The sequence below is a fragment of the Trachemys scripta genome, chromosome 3 (genome assembly GCF_013100865.1).
Source record: "Trachemys scripta elegans isolate TJP31775 chromosome 3, CAS_Tse_1.0, whole genome shotgun sequence".
NCBI lineage: Eukaryota > Metazoa > Chordata > Testudines > Emydidae > Trachemys > Trachemys scripta.
Genome location: NC_048300.1, coordinates 25,495,227 through 25,511,012, shown reverse-complemented (window position 1 = coordinate 25,511,012; position 15,786 = coordinate 25,495,227). Strand labels below are relative to the sequence as shown.

General features: G+C 47.9%; 1 protein-coding gene across 1 annotated transcript in view; it reads right to left on the bottom strand.

Moving 5' to 3' along the window:
* Positions 1-7,607: 7,607 nt before the first annotated feature.
* The window catches only part of MTIF2 (mitochondrial translational initiation factor 2), a gene marked incomplete in the record, with an annotated part of 44,844 nt that continues 36,665 nt past the window's right edge, over positions 7,608-15,786 (bottom strand). Inside the window, 3 exon segments of the mRNA XM_034764308.1 lie at positions 7,608-7,874; positions 14,937-15,077; positions 15,406-15,570. Of these exon segments, the coding sequence (XP_034620199.1) occupies positions 7,705-7,874; positions 14,937-15,077; positions 15,406-15,570 (476 nt within the window).

Here is a 15,786-nt window from a genome sequence, read left to right as displayed (position 1 = left end):
GGCCACTTTGGCCCTCACCAGGAAGAGGTTGATGAGGACGTCCCACGACTTTGTGGGGCTATGGATAGGGTGTGAGTGTAGGAAAAGGTGAGGGGAAAAGTGCAGCCAAAAACGTAAAAGGATGTTCAGGAAGAGTGGGAACACGGGCTGCAACCTGGTGCGCTCAAGGTATACATGCGCCAGGGTCTCTCTCACGCCGCAAAAGGGGCAGGCATCAGAGATGATGAACTGCACCAAGTTCATGCCTGTACTCACGGCTCTGTGGACAAGCCCCCAATATCCCTAGCGGGTCTTGGGACTAGTGTGGAATATAGGTTGGCCCACTGGAGTTACTCACCTTCAACAGGTGGCAATAGATGATAGAATCATAGAATATCAGGGTTGGAAGAGACCTCAGGAGGTCATGGGCAAATCCCCAACTAAATCATCTCAGCCAAGGCTTTGTCAAACCTGACTTTAAAAACCTAAGGAAGGAGATTCCACCAGCCTAGGAAACCCATTCCAGTGCTTCACCACCCTCCTAGTGAAAAAGTTTTTCCTAATATCCTAAACATTCCCCCACTGCAGCTTGAGACCATTACTCCTTGTTCTGTCATCTGGTACCACTGAGAACAGTCTAGATCCATCCCCTTTGGAACCCCCTTTCAGGTAATTGAAAGCCGCTATCAAATCCCTCCTCATTCTTCTCTTCTGCAGACTAAATAATCCCAGTTCCCTCAGCCTATCCTCATAAGTCATGTGCTCCAGCCCCCTAATCATTTTTGTTGCCCTCCGCTGGACTCTTTCCAATTTTTCCACATCCTCCTCGTAGTGTGGGGCCCAAAACTGGACACAGTACTCCAGATGAGGCCTCACCAGTGCTGAATAGAGGGGAATGATTACGTCTCTTGATTTGTTGGCAATGCTTCTACTTATACAGCCCAAAAGGCCTTTAGCCTTCTTGGCAACAAGGGCATGCTGTTGATTCATATCCAGCTTCTCGTCCACTGCAACCCCTAGGTCCTTTTCTGCAGAACTGCTGCCTTGCCACTCAGTCCCTAGTCTGTAGCAGTGCATGGGATTCTTCCATCCTAAGTGCAGGACTCTGCACTTATCCTTGTTGAGCCTCATCAGATTTCTTTTGGCCCAATCCTCTAATTTGTCTATGTCCTTCTGCATCCTATACTTACCCTCTAGTGTATCTCCCAGTCCTCCCAGTTTAGTGTCATCTGCAAACTTGCTGAGGGTGCAATCCACGCCATCCTCCAGATCATTAATGAAGATATTGAACAAAACTGGCCCCCAGACCAACTCTTGGGGCACTCTACTTGAAATGGGCTGCCAACTAGACATGGAGCCATTGATCACTACCTGTTGAACCTGACTATCTAGCCAACTTTCTATCCACCTTATAGTCCATTCATCCACCCCATACTTCTTTAACTTGCTGGCAAGAATACTGGGGGATACAGTATCAAAAGCTTTGCTAAAGTCAAGTCACTTTCCTCTAAGTGCTTCAGAATTGATTCCTTGAGGACCTGCTCCATGATTTTTCCAGGGACTGAGGTGAGGCTGACTGGCCTGTAGTTCCCCAGATCCTCCCCTTTTTTAAAGATGGGAACGACATTTGCCTTTTTCCAGTCATCCGGGACCTCCCCCAATCACCATGAGTTTTCAAAGATAATGGCCAATGGCTCTGCAATTACATCCCTCAACTCCTTTAGTACCCTTGGTTGCAGCGCATCCAGCCCCATGGTCTTGTGCTTGTGCAGCTTTTCTAAATAGTCCTTAACCACTTCTTTCTCAACAGAGGGCTGGTCACCTCTTCCCCATACTGTGCTTCCCAGTGCAGTAGTCTGGGAGCTGACCTTGTTCATGAGAACAGAGTCAAAAAAGCATTGCATACATTAGCTTTTTCCACATCTTCTCTCACGAGGTTGCCTCCCTCGTTCAGTAAGTGGCCCACACTTTCCTTAACCTTCTTTTTGTTGCCAGCATACCTGAAGAAACTCTTCTTGTTACTCTTAACACCACTTGCTAGCTGCAATTCCAAGTGGGATTTGGCCTTCCTGATTTCACTCTTGCATTCCTGAGCAATACTCGTATCGGGGTGGGAGACAAGGGTGAGGAAATGGAGGATGTGAGGCATGAGCATGTACAGGTGTTTCCTTGGCGCAGTCCGGCAGCGAACCAGCTGCAAATCATTCAGCCGGCTCACAGTGTACAGGTGGGAAGGTCGGGGCTGCCCTCACCTCCATGAAAAGTGGAGAGCCCCATGTGCTGAGCGAGCATCAGGGGTTCCACCCAGTCTCTCTGGTCGTAGTCCAGGAGGTCTCTGACTCTGGTGAGGTGGAGGAGGGGTAAAATAGGTGTAAGGATTAGAGAGAAGAGCCAGGAACTCAGTTTTAATCTCAGCTGTATTGAGGCTGTCATCGTGGGCATCCTCTGAACTGCCCCTTCTATTTCCCACCTCTAAAATGGGGATACTGCCTACTTTGCTGGAACTAAGTTTGGGGAACAGGATTAATTTGTATAGTGTTTAAAAAGGAAAGTACTATAACTAAAATTTAAGTTGCCTTCTTACTGGGGCCCTATTTCTGAGATGTTACCTTGTGTGAGTGTAAAATGACTTCAGCTTTTCATAGGCCATCTATAAATTAACATCCTATTTTAATGATTACTTTCTGCTGCTTCTCAACTTAATGAATTCAGTATAATTCACTGCAGTTCTCAGTGTTGCAGAGGAATGGTTACTTCTAAAAATAAACTGTGTGAGACTACATAGAATTACTATTGATCATAACAGCTTTATTCCAAAACCTCCCTTTAAGGCCATTTTAGAGTTCGATGTCCTTTTGAATTGAATATTTAGTTCAGTCCTAGCACTGTACAAGTGATATAAAGGGGAGTCTTTCTACAAAATACTCAGCAGGGATTGTACTTATCTAATGGAAAAGCTTGATTGCCAGAATTCCTCTTTTGCTAGCAACAATGAAGAAATCCTGAATGGCCTTCCAGGGCGCTGTGAGATAGTCACCCATGGGGAAGGAGGGCCACTAAGGGAGTTGAGGATAAGATTCAAAAAGGAACTAAAAGTTAAAAGTGGAAGTTAAGGATGGTACCATCTGAGGCTTGCTTTTTTGTCAGGGAGGGGATAAGCTTAAGGAGATATGATCTAGTGGTTTTCTACAAAAATGTTATTTGGAATTAAGTTGTACCACATTAGGTGTAACTGCATGATAATTGCTACCATGTGTTCCCTTCCCCTTTAGTAATAAGCGTATTACCTTCAATTTGACTGAAGCTTCAGCTTCTGGCTCATGCTGTCTCCTGGATACAGGGAAGAGAAGCCCTATTCATTGTGTAAAAGCATCAGTAAAGAACTTTTAAAACAACCCATCTTCCATGTAAAGTATATCTTTCGTCTTTGTAGTTATGAACTGCAGCTTTAAGAATGAGTTACTTGTCCTCATTAGGTTCAGTTCACACCATGCAAAACTGAGGTGCACATTGTGCTGTACAACTGGGATGGGTAGAGCTCTGCATTGTTGACTTTCATTTGTGTTGATGCTACTTTACATAAGTTTGGGTTTGCCCCAATTATGCACATTACCATCACTACTATCCTTGCAGGATGGCAGGGGGAGGGCAGATGTGTATAAGTGTCAACGTTTAAGATGGATTCAGCTTTGCATTTCAGAGCTAAATTCTGTCCCCATGGTAGACAATGAATGAGGTTACATGTTGTGACAGAGAGTTCAGCTTGCAGACTCTTGCTGGTGGTGATAAGCCAGTTGCAAGGACCCCAAGTGGATTTTACATGTTAATTGAGTAAGTGTGATTCAGAGAAAACTGCCATTTCTAGAGAACAAAACTACATTTTTAGTCCCCTCTGAAAGGAGAAGCCTCCCATTTAGAGTTCAGAATTGATTTACCCACCCTACGTAGTTACCAATACTGCAACTCTACTTTTACAATATTACCTCCTTGAAACATTTTATCTAGCCTGCTATACAGAAAAGGGAAAGTTATTTTTCCTTTTTCCATGCATGTAGAAAAAGCGGTAGGCAGTGCAGCATACAGACTTAGATGTTTAGGTCTCTCACTTATTGCCAGGGTGGATAAAAAAAATCAGATATTTTTTTATTTCAATTGGATTTTTTTGATAAAATGCTTTTTGAGGGAAAAAACCTATCTAAAGATAGTTTTAATTAAGATACATTATAGCTCAAAATGTCTCATCATGGAATAGGGATTATAAATTCTAATTCTATAGTATGAGATGATATATTCAGTAATGTTTAAGAAAATTTTGTAAATGAGTTCCAATCATTCATGGACTAGGGACCCAATCTTATGGAGTTCCAGGGGCTTCTGTATAGCTTATTTAGGTTAATCTTTCTATCTACTCACTGGGACTCAGATATCAGTCTAGATGATATCAGCAAAGATGCTTAGTTTTGCAGTTCTCAAACTGGATTTATGTCTCCAGAGATAACATGCTTGTTAACACCAAAATGTTTTTAAATTAATATATAGAGGTGAGAAATAACAGACGTCAACCCTATTGTCCCTGTGCAAATTTGTGTACACAGAGTCAATACCTTATCTCTCTCTAAAAGTGCAAAGTTTCAAAAAGTTCAAGGAATAGAAGATTGTTGGGAGTGGAATAGATCTAGACAAGGAGAAGTAGTCTGGGGATAAATATGAGAAGGGAGGAACATGCAGTAGAAACAAAAGTGAAACTGTTTGAGCAGCATATTCCAGAAGTCTAGAGGTCTGAGTGTAGCCTTCATTGATTTGAGATCTACCATACCATTCTCTCACTAGAAAGGAAAACCTATGATGGCAGTAGGCCGTAAAAGAGACCCAGTTTGGGAATATTTTAATGAAGTTCCTCTACCTATGGGTAAGACAGGCATGCGTGCAAAATGAAAACAGTGCAACAAAGAAATGCAAGCCCTGAGTCCCTGAATGAAACAACATCATGAGAAGTGTTCCTTCTCAGGAGGAAGCTGCAGTGAAGATGATGAAAGGAACATGTCTGAACATGCAGGATCTTCAGGTTGGTAAACTTTTTTATTTCATACTTCGTTCTCAAAGATTGCCTGTGTTCCTTCTGGATTATTCTTGAATTCTCAGGTTTGAGCAAAAAATAGAGTTGTTAGTACCAGAGAGTAACTATCATTTTAGATGCAGTTGTGATAAAAAATAAATAGCTGAAATAAGCAGATCGTCCTTTTACAATTTCACCTTTAAAGTATACTGAGTGTCAGTGAATGCAACGAGTAATACTAAATTAGCTGTATGGTGGTAATAATTAAATAACTGCATTGACTTATTTTGTTTAGGAGAATCCATCTTCAACATACATGATTCTGAAGACTACCCACCTTCAAGGTCACCATAGTTTTCTATAGTTTCAGAGTTATCTGCTAATGATAGTGTTTCAGTCACATCATATATATCACATAGCCACAGTACATCACCTGTAGCAAAAAAAAAAAAAATCATCCAGAAACAACCATAGATAAGTTTGTGATAAGAACCAGCAGATTACAAAAAGAGGTAATTGATGAAAAAATTGCCTGGTTTGTTTATGCAACAAACTCTCCTTGCCATATGATTGAGAACCCACACTTCATTAACATGGTTCAGTCATTAAAACCAGGATACAGTCCACCTAACAGAGCAGATGTCTCAGGTAAATTGCTGGATAAAGTGCATGAAAGAGAAATTGAGCAGTGTGCAAAAAATCTAGAGGATAAAATTGTTAACCTGAGTTTTGATGGGTGGAGCAATGTCCGTCCACAATGATCCTATTATATGTGCTTATATGACAACAGAAGGGAATGTCTTCCTTACAGAAACAATGGATACATCAGGAAATGCACACACAGCAGAATACTTACAAGAAGTAGCAGTAAAATCTATAACAAACTGTGAAAAGTGAAGAAAAAATTCAAATGTCTAGTACGCAGCTTGGTCACAGACAATGCTGCAAATGTATCCAAGATGAGAAGAAATTATTTAGAAGAGAGTCCCAAGCTAATAACATACAGTTGCAGTGCTCATTTTATGCACCTTCTAGCCAAAGACTTCAGTGTTCCAGAAATTGCAAAATACTTCCATAACAATCACTTTACAGCAGCTGCTCTGAAAAAAGGGAGAGGAACCAAGCTAACTCTCCTGGAAGACATGCGATGGAACTCAGTAGTGGACTGTTTTGAGCACTATATTGAGAACTGACCTAATCTGATGACAGTTTGTGAACAAAATTGTGAAAAAATAAATAGCACTGTCACAGCCAAAGTTCTCAACATTGGGCTTAAGAAAAATTTTGAACACATGCTGTGTACCCTGAAGCCTATTTTTCTGTAGCTTTGGCTATTTCCCTGCATTTTGTTCGTTGTATTGCTGATGGTGTTGAAATTTGGAAGGAACTGAGTGAAAGCTTAAAAAGAGAAACATGCAATGGCAGAGTTAAATTACAAGCATTAAAAAAAACAAATAGGACAAGCACTACCTCTACCATGTATCCTCTTTTCCAAGCTGAAAAGTCCTATCCTCTTTAATCTCTCCTCACATGGGACCTGTTCCAAACCCCTAATCATTTTAGTTGCCCTTCTCTGAACCTTTTCTAATGCCATTATAACTTTTTTGAGATGAGGAGACCACATCTGTACGCAGTTTCTCATTGGAGTCTGTTTTTGAAGTTTTTTTGTTGGAGTATTGTGACTTTGAGGTCTGTAATCAAGTGACCAGGGAAGTTGAAGTGTTCTCTGACTGGTTTTTCCATGTTATAATTCTTGACGTCTGATTTGTGTCCATTTATTCTTTTGCGTAGAGACTGTCCGTTTTGGCCAATGTACATGGTAGAGGGGCATTGCTGGCACATGATGGCATATCACATTGGTAGATACGCAGGTGAACGAGCCTCTGATAGTGTGGCTGATGTGATTAGGTCCTATGATGGTGTCCCCTGAATAGATATGTGGACAGAGTTGGCAATGGGCTTTGTTGCAAGGATAGGCTCCTGGGTTAGTGTTTTTGTTGTGTGGTGTGTGGTTGCTAGTGAGTATTTGCTTCAGGTAGGGGGGCTGTCTGTAAGTGAGGACTGGCCTGTCTCCCAAGATCTGTGAGAGTGAGGGATCATCCTTCAGGATAGGTTGTAGATCCTTGATGATGCGCTGGAAACCTCTTGAAATGAATGCCAAACCTTTCACATAAAGTCACTTGTTTTCTCAAAGGCTGTAGTGACAGTACATCAATAGTTCCTTCTGTGTTTGTCTAGCCATTTTATTCTTTTCAGATAATATTTTAACAGTTGAATTATTTCTATCAACCAAACTGTTACCAATACGAACAGTATTACAGTGACCTGAAATAGTACCTTTTTAGGAAGGAAAAGAGTATTTACTCACATCTGAAACATCCAAGGAGTTAACACTGCCATGCTGGCTCCCATGCTTTCCTGTGATCTTACGGGTCTACAAAGCTGGCACAATCCTGCAGAACTGAGGAACCCAGCCCTGTCATTCATAGCCCCTGAAACAAATCCTTTTACTTTTGAAATATCAGCTGTTGGCACTCCTGTTAAGAACCCAAAGAATTCTTACACTACAAGCCACTTTGTAAGTGTCTTTAATATGAGAACATTCTGTAAAGATGATCAGGAATAATGCAAGGCCTTTTCTCCATCACATTCAAGTGAAATAAAATTATTTAAAATCCTGAATCCCATGAAATTGTCCGTTCAACTTTCTTTTCTTCATAGCAGATAATTTCATCTCCAATATTGAACTCTATGTTCTTATCCAAACTGAGGCCACAATCCATGCCAGTTTTTATTACCTGGACATCGTCTTTATGGTGCTTCAGTGAAGTTAAAAATCCTAGAGAGAGAATGGAAAAAATAGATCCAATATAAAGACTAATGTGGACTTGAAACAAACAACCTCCTCCCCGCAAAAAAACTACATGGCAAGGCCCATGCAAGAAGGTTCTGATTTTTAGTGATGCTGAACCTCCATAATTTACACGTTCTGAAAATCAGGTGCTACTCCTTTCAAAGTTTAATTGATCTATCTCCTTCCTACACAGACTGCTGTCAGGGGTTCAGAGCATGTGGAAGTTTCTTATTGGGAGGGACCACCAGCATAGGCGCCGACTTCTAATGGCACCAGTGAGTGCTCAACCCCCATGCCCCCCGCCCCGACTCCACACCTGCTCCGTCCCCATTCCAACCCCTTCCCCAAAGTCCCGGTCTCCTCTCTGCCGCCATTAGACTCCTTCCCCAAATACCCACCCCGGCCTTTTCTCTGCCTCCTCCCCTGAACCCGCTCCTCTCCCCTCCCTCCCAGAGCGTGCTACAGCTGTTTCGTGGCGGCAAACGCTGGGAGGTAGGCAGAGGAGCTGGGATGCGGCGCGCTTGGGAAGAGGCGGGGAGGGCGGGGAGCTTGGCTGCTGGTGGGTGCAGAGCAACCACTAAATTTTTCCCCATGGGTGCTCCAGCTGCGAAGCACCCACGGAGTTGGCATCTATGAACACCAGGATGATTGGTCAAGAAAATGTCTGTCCAAAACCAATTCTGGATGTATTGCTTAAGCAAGAAAAAAACGGTTACTTACCTTCTGCAACTGTTGTTCTTCGAGATGTGTTGTTCACGTCCATTACACATTAGGTGTACGCGCGCCGCGTGCACGGACATCGGAAACTTTTTCCCTTAGTGGCTCCCGTTGGGCCAGCAGGGCTCCCCCTCCCGCCAGAGCGGCGCCCCGCTCTAGGGTATATATATCCCTGCAGGCCCGACCCCCTTCGGTTCCTTCTTGCCGGTGACTCCGACAGAGGGGAAGGAGGGTGGGAAGTGTAATGGACGTGAACAACACATCTCGAAGAACAACAGTTACAGAAGGTAAGTAACAGTTTTTCTTCTTCGAGTGATTGTTCACGTCCATTACACATTAGGTGACTCACAAGCTTACCATTGGAGGCGGGTAGGAGTCAAGGTACAATTGATTGAAGCACAGCCCTTCCGACCACCGTGTCCTCTCTGGTCTGATGATGGATCGCGTAGTGGGCTGTGAACGTATGCACGGACGAGGCAGGTGGCTGCTTTACAGATTTCCTGGATCGGAACCCGCGCCAAGAAAGCCGCCGAGGACGCTTGGGCCCTAGTCAAGTGAGCCCGGATCGCTGGGTCTGGTACGTTGGATAGCTCATAGCACGTGCGTATGCAACGCACAATCCATGCTGACAAGCGTTGCGTCGAGATAGGTAGGCCTCTCATTCGTTCCGCAATGGCAATGAACAGCTGAGGTGTTTCGCGGAGTGACCTGGTCCATTCCAGATAAAATGCCAAGGCCCTACGGACATAGAGAGTATGCAGGCTGCGGTGGCTAGGGTCCATATGGGGCTTAGGGAAGAACACCGGTAGACAAATGTCTTGCCCCATGTGAAAGCGTGAGACCACTTTTGGGAGGAATTTAGGGTGCGGCCTTAGTTGCACCTTATTCTTATGAAAAACAGTATAAGGGGGTTCCGAAGTGAGGGCTCTCAATTCCGATACCCTCCTGGCCGATGTGATGGCCACGAGAAACGCCACCTTCCATGACAGGTGCATGAGGGAGCAAGAGGCCAGGGGCTCGAAGGGGGGCCCCCATGAGCTTAGGACCAGGTTGAGATTCCACGCAGGGACCGGTGTGCACGAATAGGGAAACACCCTCTCCAGACCTTTGAGGAATCGGGCTACTGTGGGGTTGGAGAACACTGACACTCCCAACTCCCCCGGATGGAACACCGATATGGCAGCCAGATGCACCTTACTTGAGGCGGGGGTGAGCCCTTGATGCTTGAGGTGCAGTAAGTAGTCCAGAATTGATGGGACTGAGGCCTGCAGAGGCTGTATGCGATGAGGCAGTGGGAGAACCTCTTCCACTTGGCCAGGTAGGTCGCTCTCGTGGAGGGTTTCCTACTACGAAGGAGAATTTGCTGGACCTAGTGGGAGCACCTGTGGTCCGCATCGTTCAGCCAGAGAGATACCACGCTGTGAGATGTAGTGACGGTAGGGTGAAGCAGGTGACCCCTGTCCTGTGTGACGAGGTCGCGATGGAGGGGGATGGCAATCGGGTTGGCTATGGACAATTCCAGCAGGGTCGTGAACCAATGTTGTTGTGGCCACACTGGGGCGATGAGGATAATTGTCGCCTTGTCCCTGCGGGCCTTGAGGAGGACCTTGTGGATGAGTGGGAATGGAGGGAAGGCTCAGGCTCCCTCCCCACGGAATCGCGAAGGCATCTGCCAACGATCCCAGGCTGAGGTTCTGGAAAGAGCAAAACTGAGGGCATTGTCTGTGGTCCTTGGTGGCAAAGAGATCCACCCAGGGAAACCCCCACCTCCGGAAGATTGAATGCAGGACGTCTCGCCTCAAAGCCCATTCGTGCATGTGGTAGGATCGGCTGAGGCGGTCTGCTAACGTGTTTTGGACCCCTGAGAGATATGTTGCGATTAGGTGGATCGAATGGGCTATACAAAAGTCCCATAAGCGGAGTGCCTCGTGACAGAGGGGAGAGGACCGGGACCCGCCCTGCTTGTTTATATAGAACATGGCGGTAGTGTTGTCCGTCAGAACTGACATGCTGTGACCTTCTATGGTGGCGTGAAAGGTCTGACAGGCGAGGCGAACCGCCCTCCGCTCCTTCAGATTGCTGTGAAGCAACCTGTCTTCCCTGGACAACAAACCCTGGGGCCGCAGCTCCCCCAGGTGCACCCCCCAACCCAGGTCCGATGCATCTGTTACTAACGTCAGAGTGGGTTGTGGGGCAGTGAAGGGGATCCCTTCACAAACCTGCTGTTGATCGAGCCACCAGCGGAGGGAGCTCAACACCCGAGCCGGGATCGTCACCACCAGATCCAAGGGGTGTCCCTTGGAACTATTATCCTAATAGGGCTAACCACAACTGCAACGGCCTGAGCCTTAGGCGGGCATGTCTGACTACGTGTGTGCAGGCTGCCATATGCCCCAGGAGTTGCATGCAGCACCTTGCTGTAGTCGTGGGAAATTGCTGGACGGAGCTTACGACCCTTTGAATGGCCAAGAACCGCGACTCTGGAAGACTTGCCCGCGCTGTCACCGAGTCCAGGACTGCACCTGTGAAGTCCAGTCTCTGCGTGGGAGTTAGCGTGGACTTGGGCACATTGACCAGTAGGCCGAGCCTGCCGAACACCTGTAGGGCCAGCGTCACGTGGGAGCGGACCTCGGCCTCTGACCTGCCTGCAAGAAGCCAGTCGTCCAAGTACGCGCATCCTTCTTTTCCGAAGAAAGGCTGCCACCACGGACATGCATTTCGTGAACACTCGTGGGGCTGTTGCTAGGCCGAATGGCAGGACCGTAAATTGAAAATGGTGCTGGTTGATGGTGAAGCGCAGGAACCACCGGTGGGCCGGGCGGATGGCGATGTGAAAATACGCATCTTTCATATCGAGGGCAGCGTACCAATTCCCCGGATCCAGGGATGGGATAATAGTTCCAAGGGAGACCATACGGAAACGCGTTCTGACTAGGAACTTGTTTAGTTTGCGTAGGTCCAAAATGGGACGGAGGCCCCCTTTTGCCTTGGGAATCAGGAAATACCTGGAGTAGAATCCTTTTCCCCTTAGGTCTGGTGGAACCTCTTCCACTGCTCCCACTGCGAGGAGGGTCTGCACCTCTTGCAGGAGGAGTTGCTCGTGAGAAGGGTCCCTGAAGAGGGAAGGGGGGTGGAAGGGAGGGGGCGAGGAGAACTGAAGGGTATAGCCCGCCTCCACCGTGTGCAGGACCCATCGGTCCGATGTTATGCGTGACCATGCACGGTAGAAATAGGCGAGGTGGTCCCTGAAACGTAGAGGTGGATCTGGAATGGAATGTGGTACGCCGTCCTCGAGCGCAGCTTCAAAAGCCTGGTTTACTTCTTGGCTGCAGCTTGCCTTGGCCATGACCTTGGCCTTGGTTAGGCGTATTGTTATGTCTCCGCCTGTTATCTCTGCCACGACGGCAGTACGGTTCGTGGCGAGGACGAGGGTGGTACTGCCTCTGTGGTGGCTGGGGCTTAAAGGGTTTCCTCTGTGTCAGCGGGGTATGCATTCCCAACGACTTGAGGGTCGCTCGCGAGTCCTTAAGGCTATGTAGCCTGGCATCCGTTTGGTCCGAAAACAAGCCTGACCCTTCAAACGGAAGGTCCTGCAGGGTGGTCTGCACCTCTGGCGGAAGGCCGGAAGCCTGCAACCATGCCGAGCGTCTCATCACTACCCCTGACGCGATTGTCCTAGCAGCTGCGTCGGCGGAGTCAAGGGAGGCCTGTAACAAGGTTCTGGACACCGCCATCCCTTCGTCCACTAGGGCCGTGAACTCTGGTTGTGCGTCCGGAGGCAGGGATTCTTTAAACTTGGAGACTGATGTCCAAGAATTAAAGTTGTGTCTGTTCAGAATCGCTTGCTGATTAGCGATCCTCAACTGCAGGCCCCCAGACGAGTAGACCTTCCTCCCGAACAAGTCCAAGCATTTCGCCTCCTTGGCCTTGGGCGCTGGGGCTTGTTGGCCATGACTCTCTTGTTCGTTGACCGCAGAGACCACCAGCGAACAGGGAGACGGTTGTGAAAAGAGGAAGTCAAACCCTTTAGATGGGGCGAAGTATTTCCTCTGCATGCCTTTTGCAGTTGGTGCACTGGAGACCGGTGTTTGCCATACCGTCTTGTAGTTAGACTGGACTGTTCTTATAAGTGGGAGAGCGATTCTGGAGGGGCCCTCCGGGCTCAGGATGTCGACCATAGGGTCCTCTTGCTCTACCGTCTCCTCAGCCTGCAAGCCCAGATTGAGGGCTACACGGCGGAGCAGGTCCTGGTGCGCCCGAAGATCAATCGGGGGAGGACCAGACACTGTTGTACCCGCTACGGCTTCGTCCGGTGAGGAGGAAGAGGTCGGGGCCTTTTGCCCATCTTCGCCTTCCTGCCCTTCACCGATTGGTTGCTCCTCAGGAGCCTGTCCCATGGTGTGGGACTGAGACGGCACTGTGCTCGGTGCCGAGTCCACTCCTTCACGCTCCTGCGGTCTGGAGATTGTCGCCCCCTTGCGAGAGGGCGGGCGGTACCGCGGGGAGCGGGACCGATGCCCTGATGGCCCCGATCTCAAGGCCCCGGACGGGGGGCCTTGCTGGTGGTAGGCCCAAGGTGTCTAGAATGGCCATTGACCCTGCTGGCCCCATTGAGGATGCCAAGAGGCTTCGTAGTCTCTACTGGCCAGTGCCCTGTGGGCATATCCGCCGTACCGGCCCGAGTCAGTCTCCGACACTACAGACGGTGATCTGGAAGGCCACAGCAGTGCCGTGGAACGGTGCCGGTCCGGGGTTGGAGAGTAGTGCCTCCGCGACCGGGATCTGGAGTATCGCCTCACCGATCTGGACCTGGATCAGTACCGGTGACCACGGGACCGGGAACGACTACGGGTGGTCAGTCTTTGGGATCGTGTATCCAACACGTCCCGGTGCCAACTCGAGCATGACTGCTGGGTCAGTGCCTGCCTCTTATTGAGGCCCGACGGCTGTGGAGCTCTCTGCGTGGAGGGCAACCGGGAGTCCATTGAGGTGGAGCTCGACCAGGACCGATGCCATGAACGGTGCGGAGATGGCGACCATGATGGGCGCACCATCACCAGCTTGCCTCTGGATGGCAGTCGCAGCGGAGCGTCCTTAGTCTGGGGAGGGCCGTCAACGGACAATTCAATTAGGTCCTTTGCTGCCTCAAATGTGTCCGGAGTGGAGGGCTGTTCCAAGAGCTCCTCCAGCCCTTCCTCCTCACTCGACGCGCCTATCCCGGGGCTCGATGGGCCTTTCGGCGCCGGAGCCACTGACACCGGGACCTGTGCCGGGGCCATAACGGCCTTAGGTGCACTCGAGGTCTTTGCGGGCGCTGCCCTCTTATGCGGGGAGCGTCCTCGGGCCTTGGGTTGGCCCTTAGATTTCGGCGGCGAAGACGACCGATGCCGGAGGTGCCCTCACTGAGTCGGTGCCGTGGGCTTCTGGTGTCCCGCCGGCGCCGGGTCCCTGACCGATGCCGGGACACTCCGCACCGAGGCAGATGGTGCTGTCGAAGTGGAGGGCTGTAACGCTGTCTCCATGAGCAGCTGCTTAAGGCGAAAGTCTCTTTCTTTCTTAGTCCTGGGCTTAAAGGCCTTACAGATCTTGCAGTGCTCCTTTTGGTGTGTTTTCCCCAGGCAACAGAGACACGAGTCATGAGGGTCGCTTAATGGCAGAGGCTTACGGCACGTGGCACAAGCCTGGAAGCCTTGGGCGTGCAGCATGCCCCGCCGCCCAGGGCCGGTGCCGGGGTTGACCAAACTCCTACCACTGAACTTAAGCACTCTAAAGAACTGTTAACTGCTAAGCTTAACACTAACAACTAAGAGCTGATAACTGTGAAGATAACACTAATGACTATGCTAAGGGACACTCTCAGATGAGAGACAGAGTTGTTCCAACGCCGCCACGGACAGTAAGAAGGAACTGAAGGGGGTCGGGCCTGCAGGGATATATATGTACCCTAGAGAGGGGCGCCGCTCTGGCGGGAGGGGGGGGGGCCCTGCTGGCCCGACGGGAGCCGCTAAGGGAAAAAGTTTCCGACGTCCGTGCACGCAGCGCGTGTACACCTAATGTGTAATGGACGTGAACAATCACTCGAAGAAGAAACAAGCTTTGCAGGGACTAGACGTCCTTTTTAGGTGAAGTCTACTGTAAACAGTGTATTAAGGTGACTGAACAACTTTTTAAGAAGAAAATTCCACCTTCAGATACAACAACATTTTCATTGACTTCCATTGCCTGTATAGATCAGAGGATATAGCCTGGGCCTAACAATCTAACTCCAATGGTGAGCATGTATGTGTAGTAGAATATCAGTGTGGATAAATGTTTTGATAGCAGTTTTACCTTTCCAAATAACATCTCTGTTACGAATTAGTTTAAACTTCAACTTTCTGTCAAACTGCCCCTTCTGTACTCGGCAGCCAGCCACTGGAACCTTGCTTTTTCCTACTGTGACACAGAAGGTAGTGAGAACAGAGGCCTCCCCTACGGAAAGAAATGGAAGGATTAAGTGCAAGGGAATGTAATACAAACTCCACCAGTAATGAATGCTATGCTTTGCTGTGCTCGTCATTGCTATCAAAACTTTAGTCTTCTAAACATTCTGCTGCTGTGTATTGAGGAGAATAACTGCAGAGGAATTCTATGCAATCCAGTATAGTGGGAAAGCTATCCTGGAGAATGAGATTTGTGTATTTCCTCAACATACCATTTTAAATCAAGGCCCACCCCAGAGCAGCAAAATATTTTCCCTACCCCACAAGAAAGGTCTAGTTTTTCAAGGCAATATTTACCTTTTCCAGTGAAAACTTACCTATTATATGTTCTTCTACAGATGGGGGCAATTTGCTGCTCAACTCATCTTTCAAATCGTCAATAAGATGGTAGATAATATTGTGAAATTTAATCTTTATTCCCTTTTTAGCAGCCAGCTGCTGAATAGATTTGTTTGCATTCACATTGAATCCATATATGACACCTGACAGATAAAACCACCATAGCTGATTATTAAATATAAACACTCCAGGTACAGGAACTTCTTTGTTTTTCAAGCAGTAAGTGAAAACGTTTGGAGATGAGCTTGCACAGGCTATCCTGGAATATTCATGTAATATTTTATTCTTAGCACAGTCTGTACTTAACAACTGAAAAGTGTTTGCTTTACTTGGGTTGAGATTTTCACATTTACTAATGT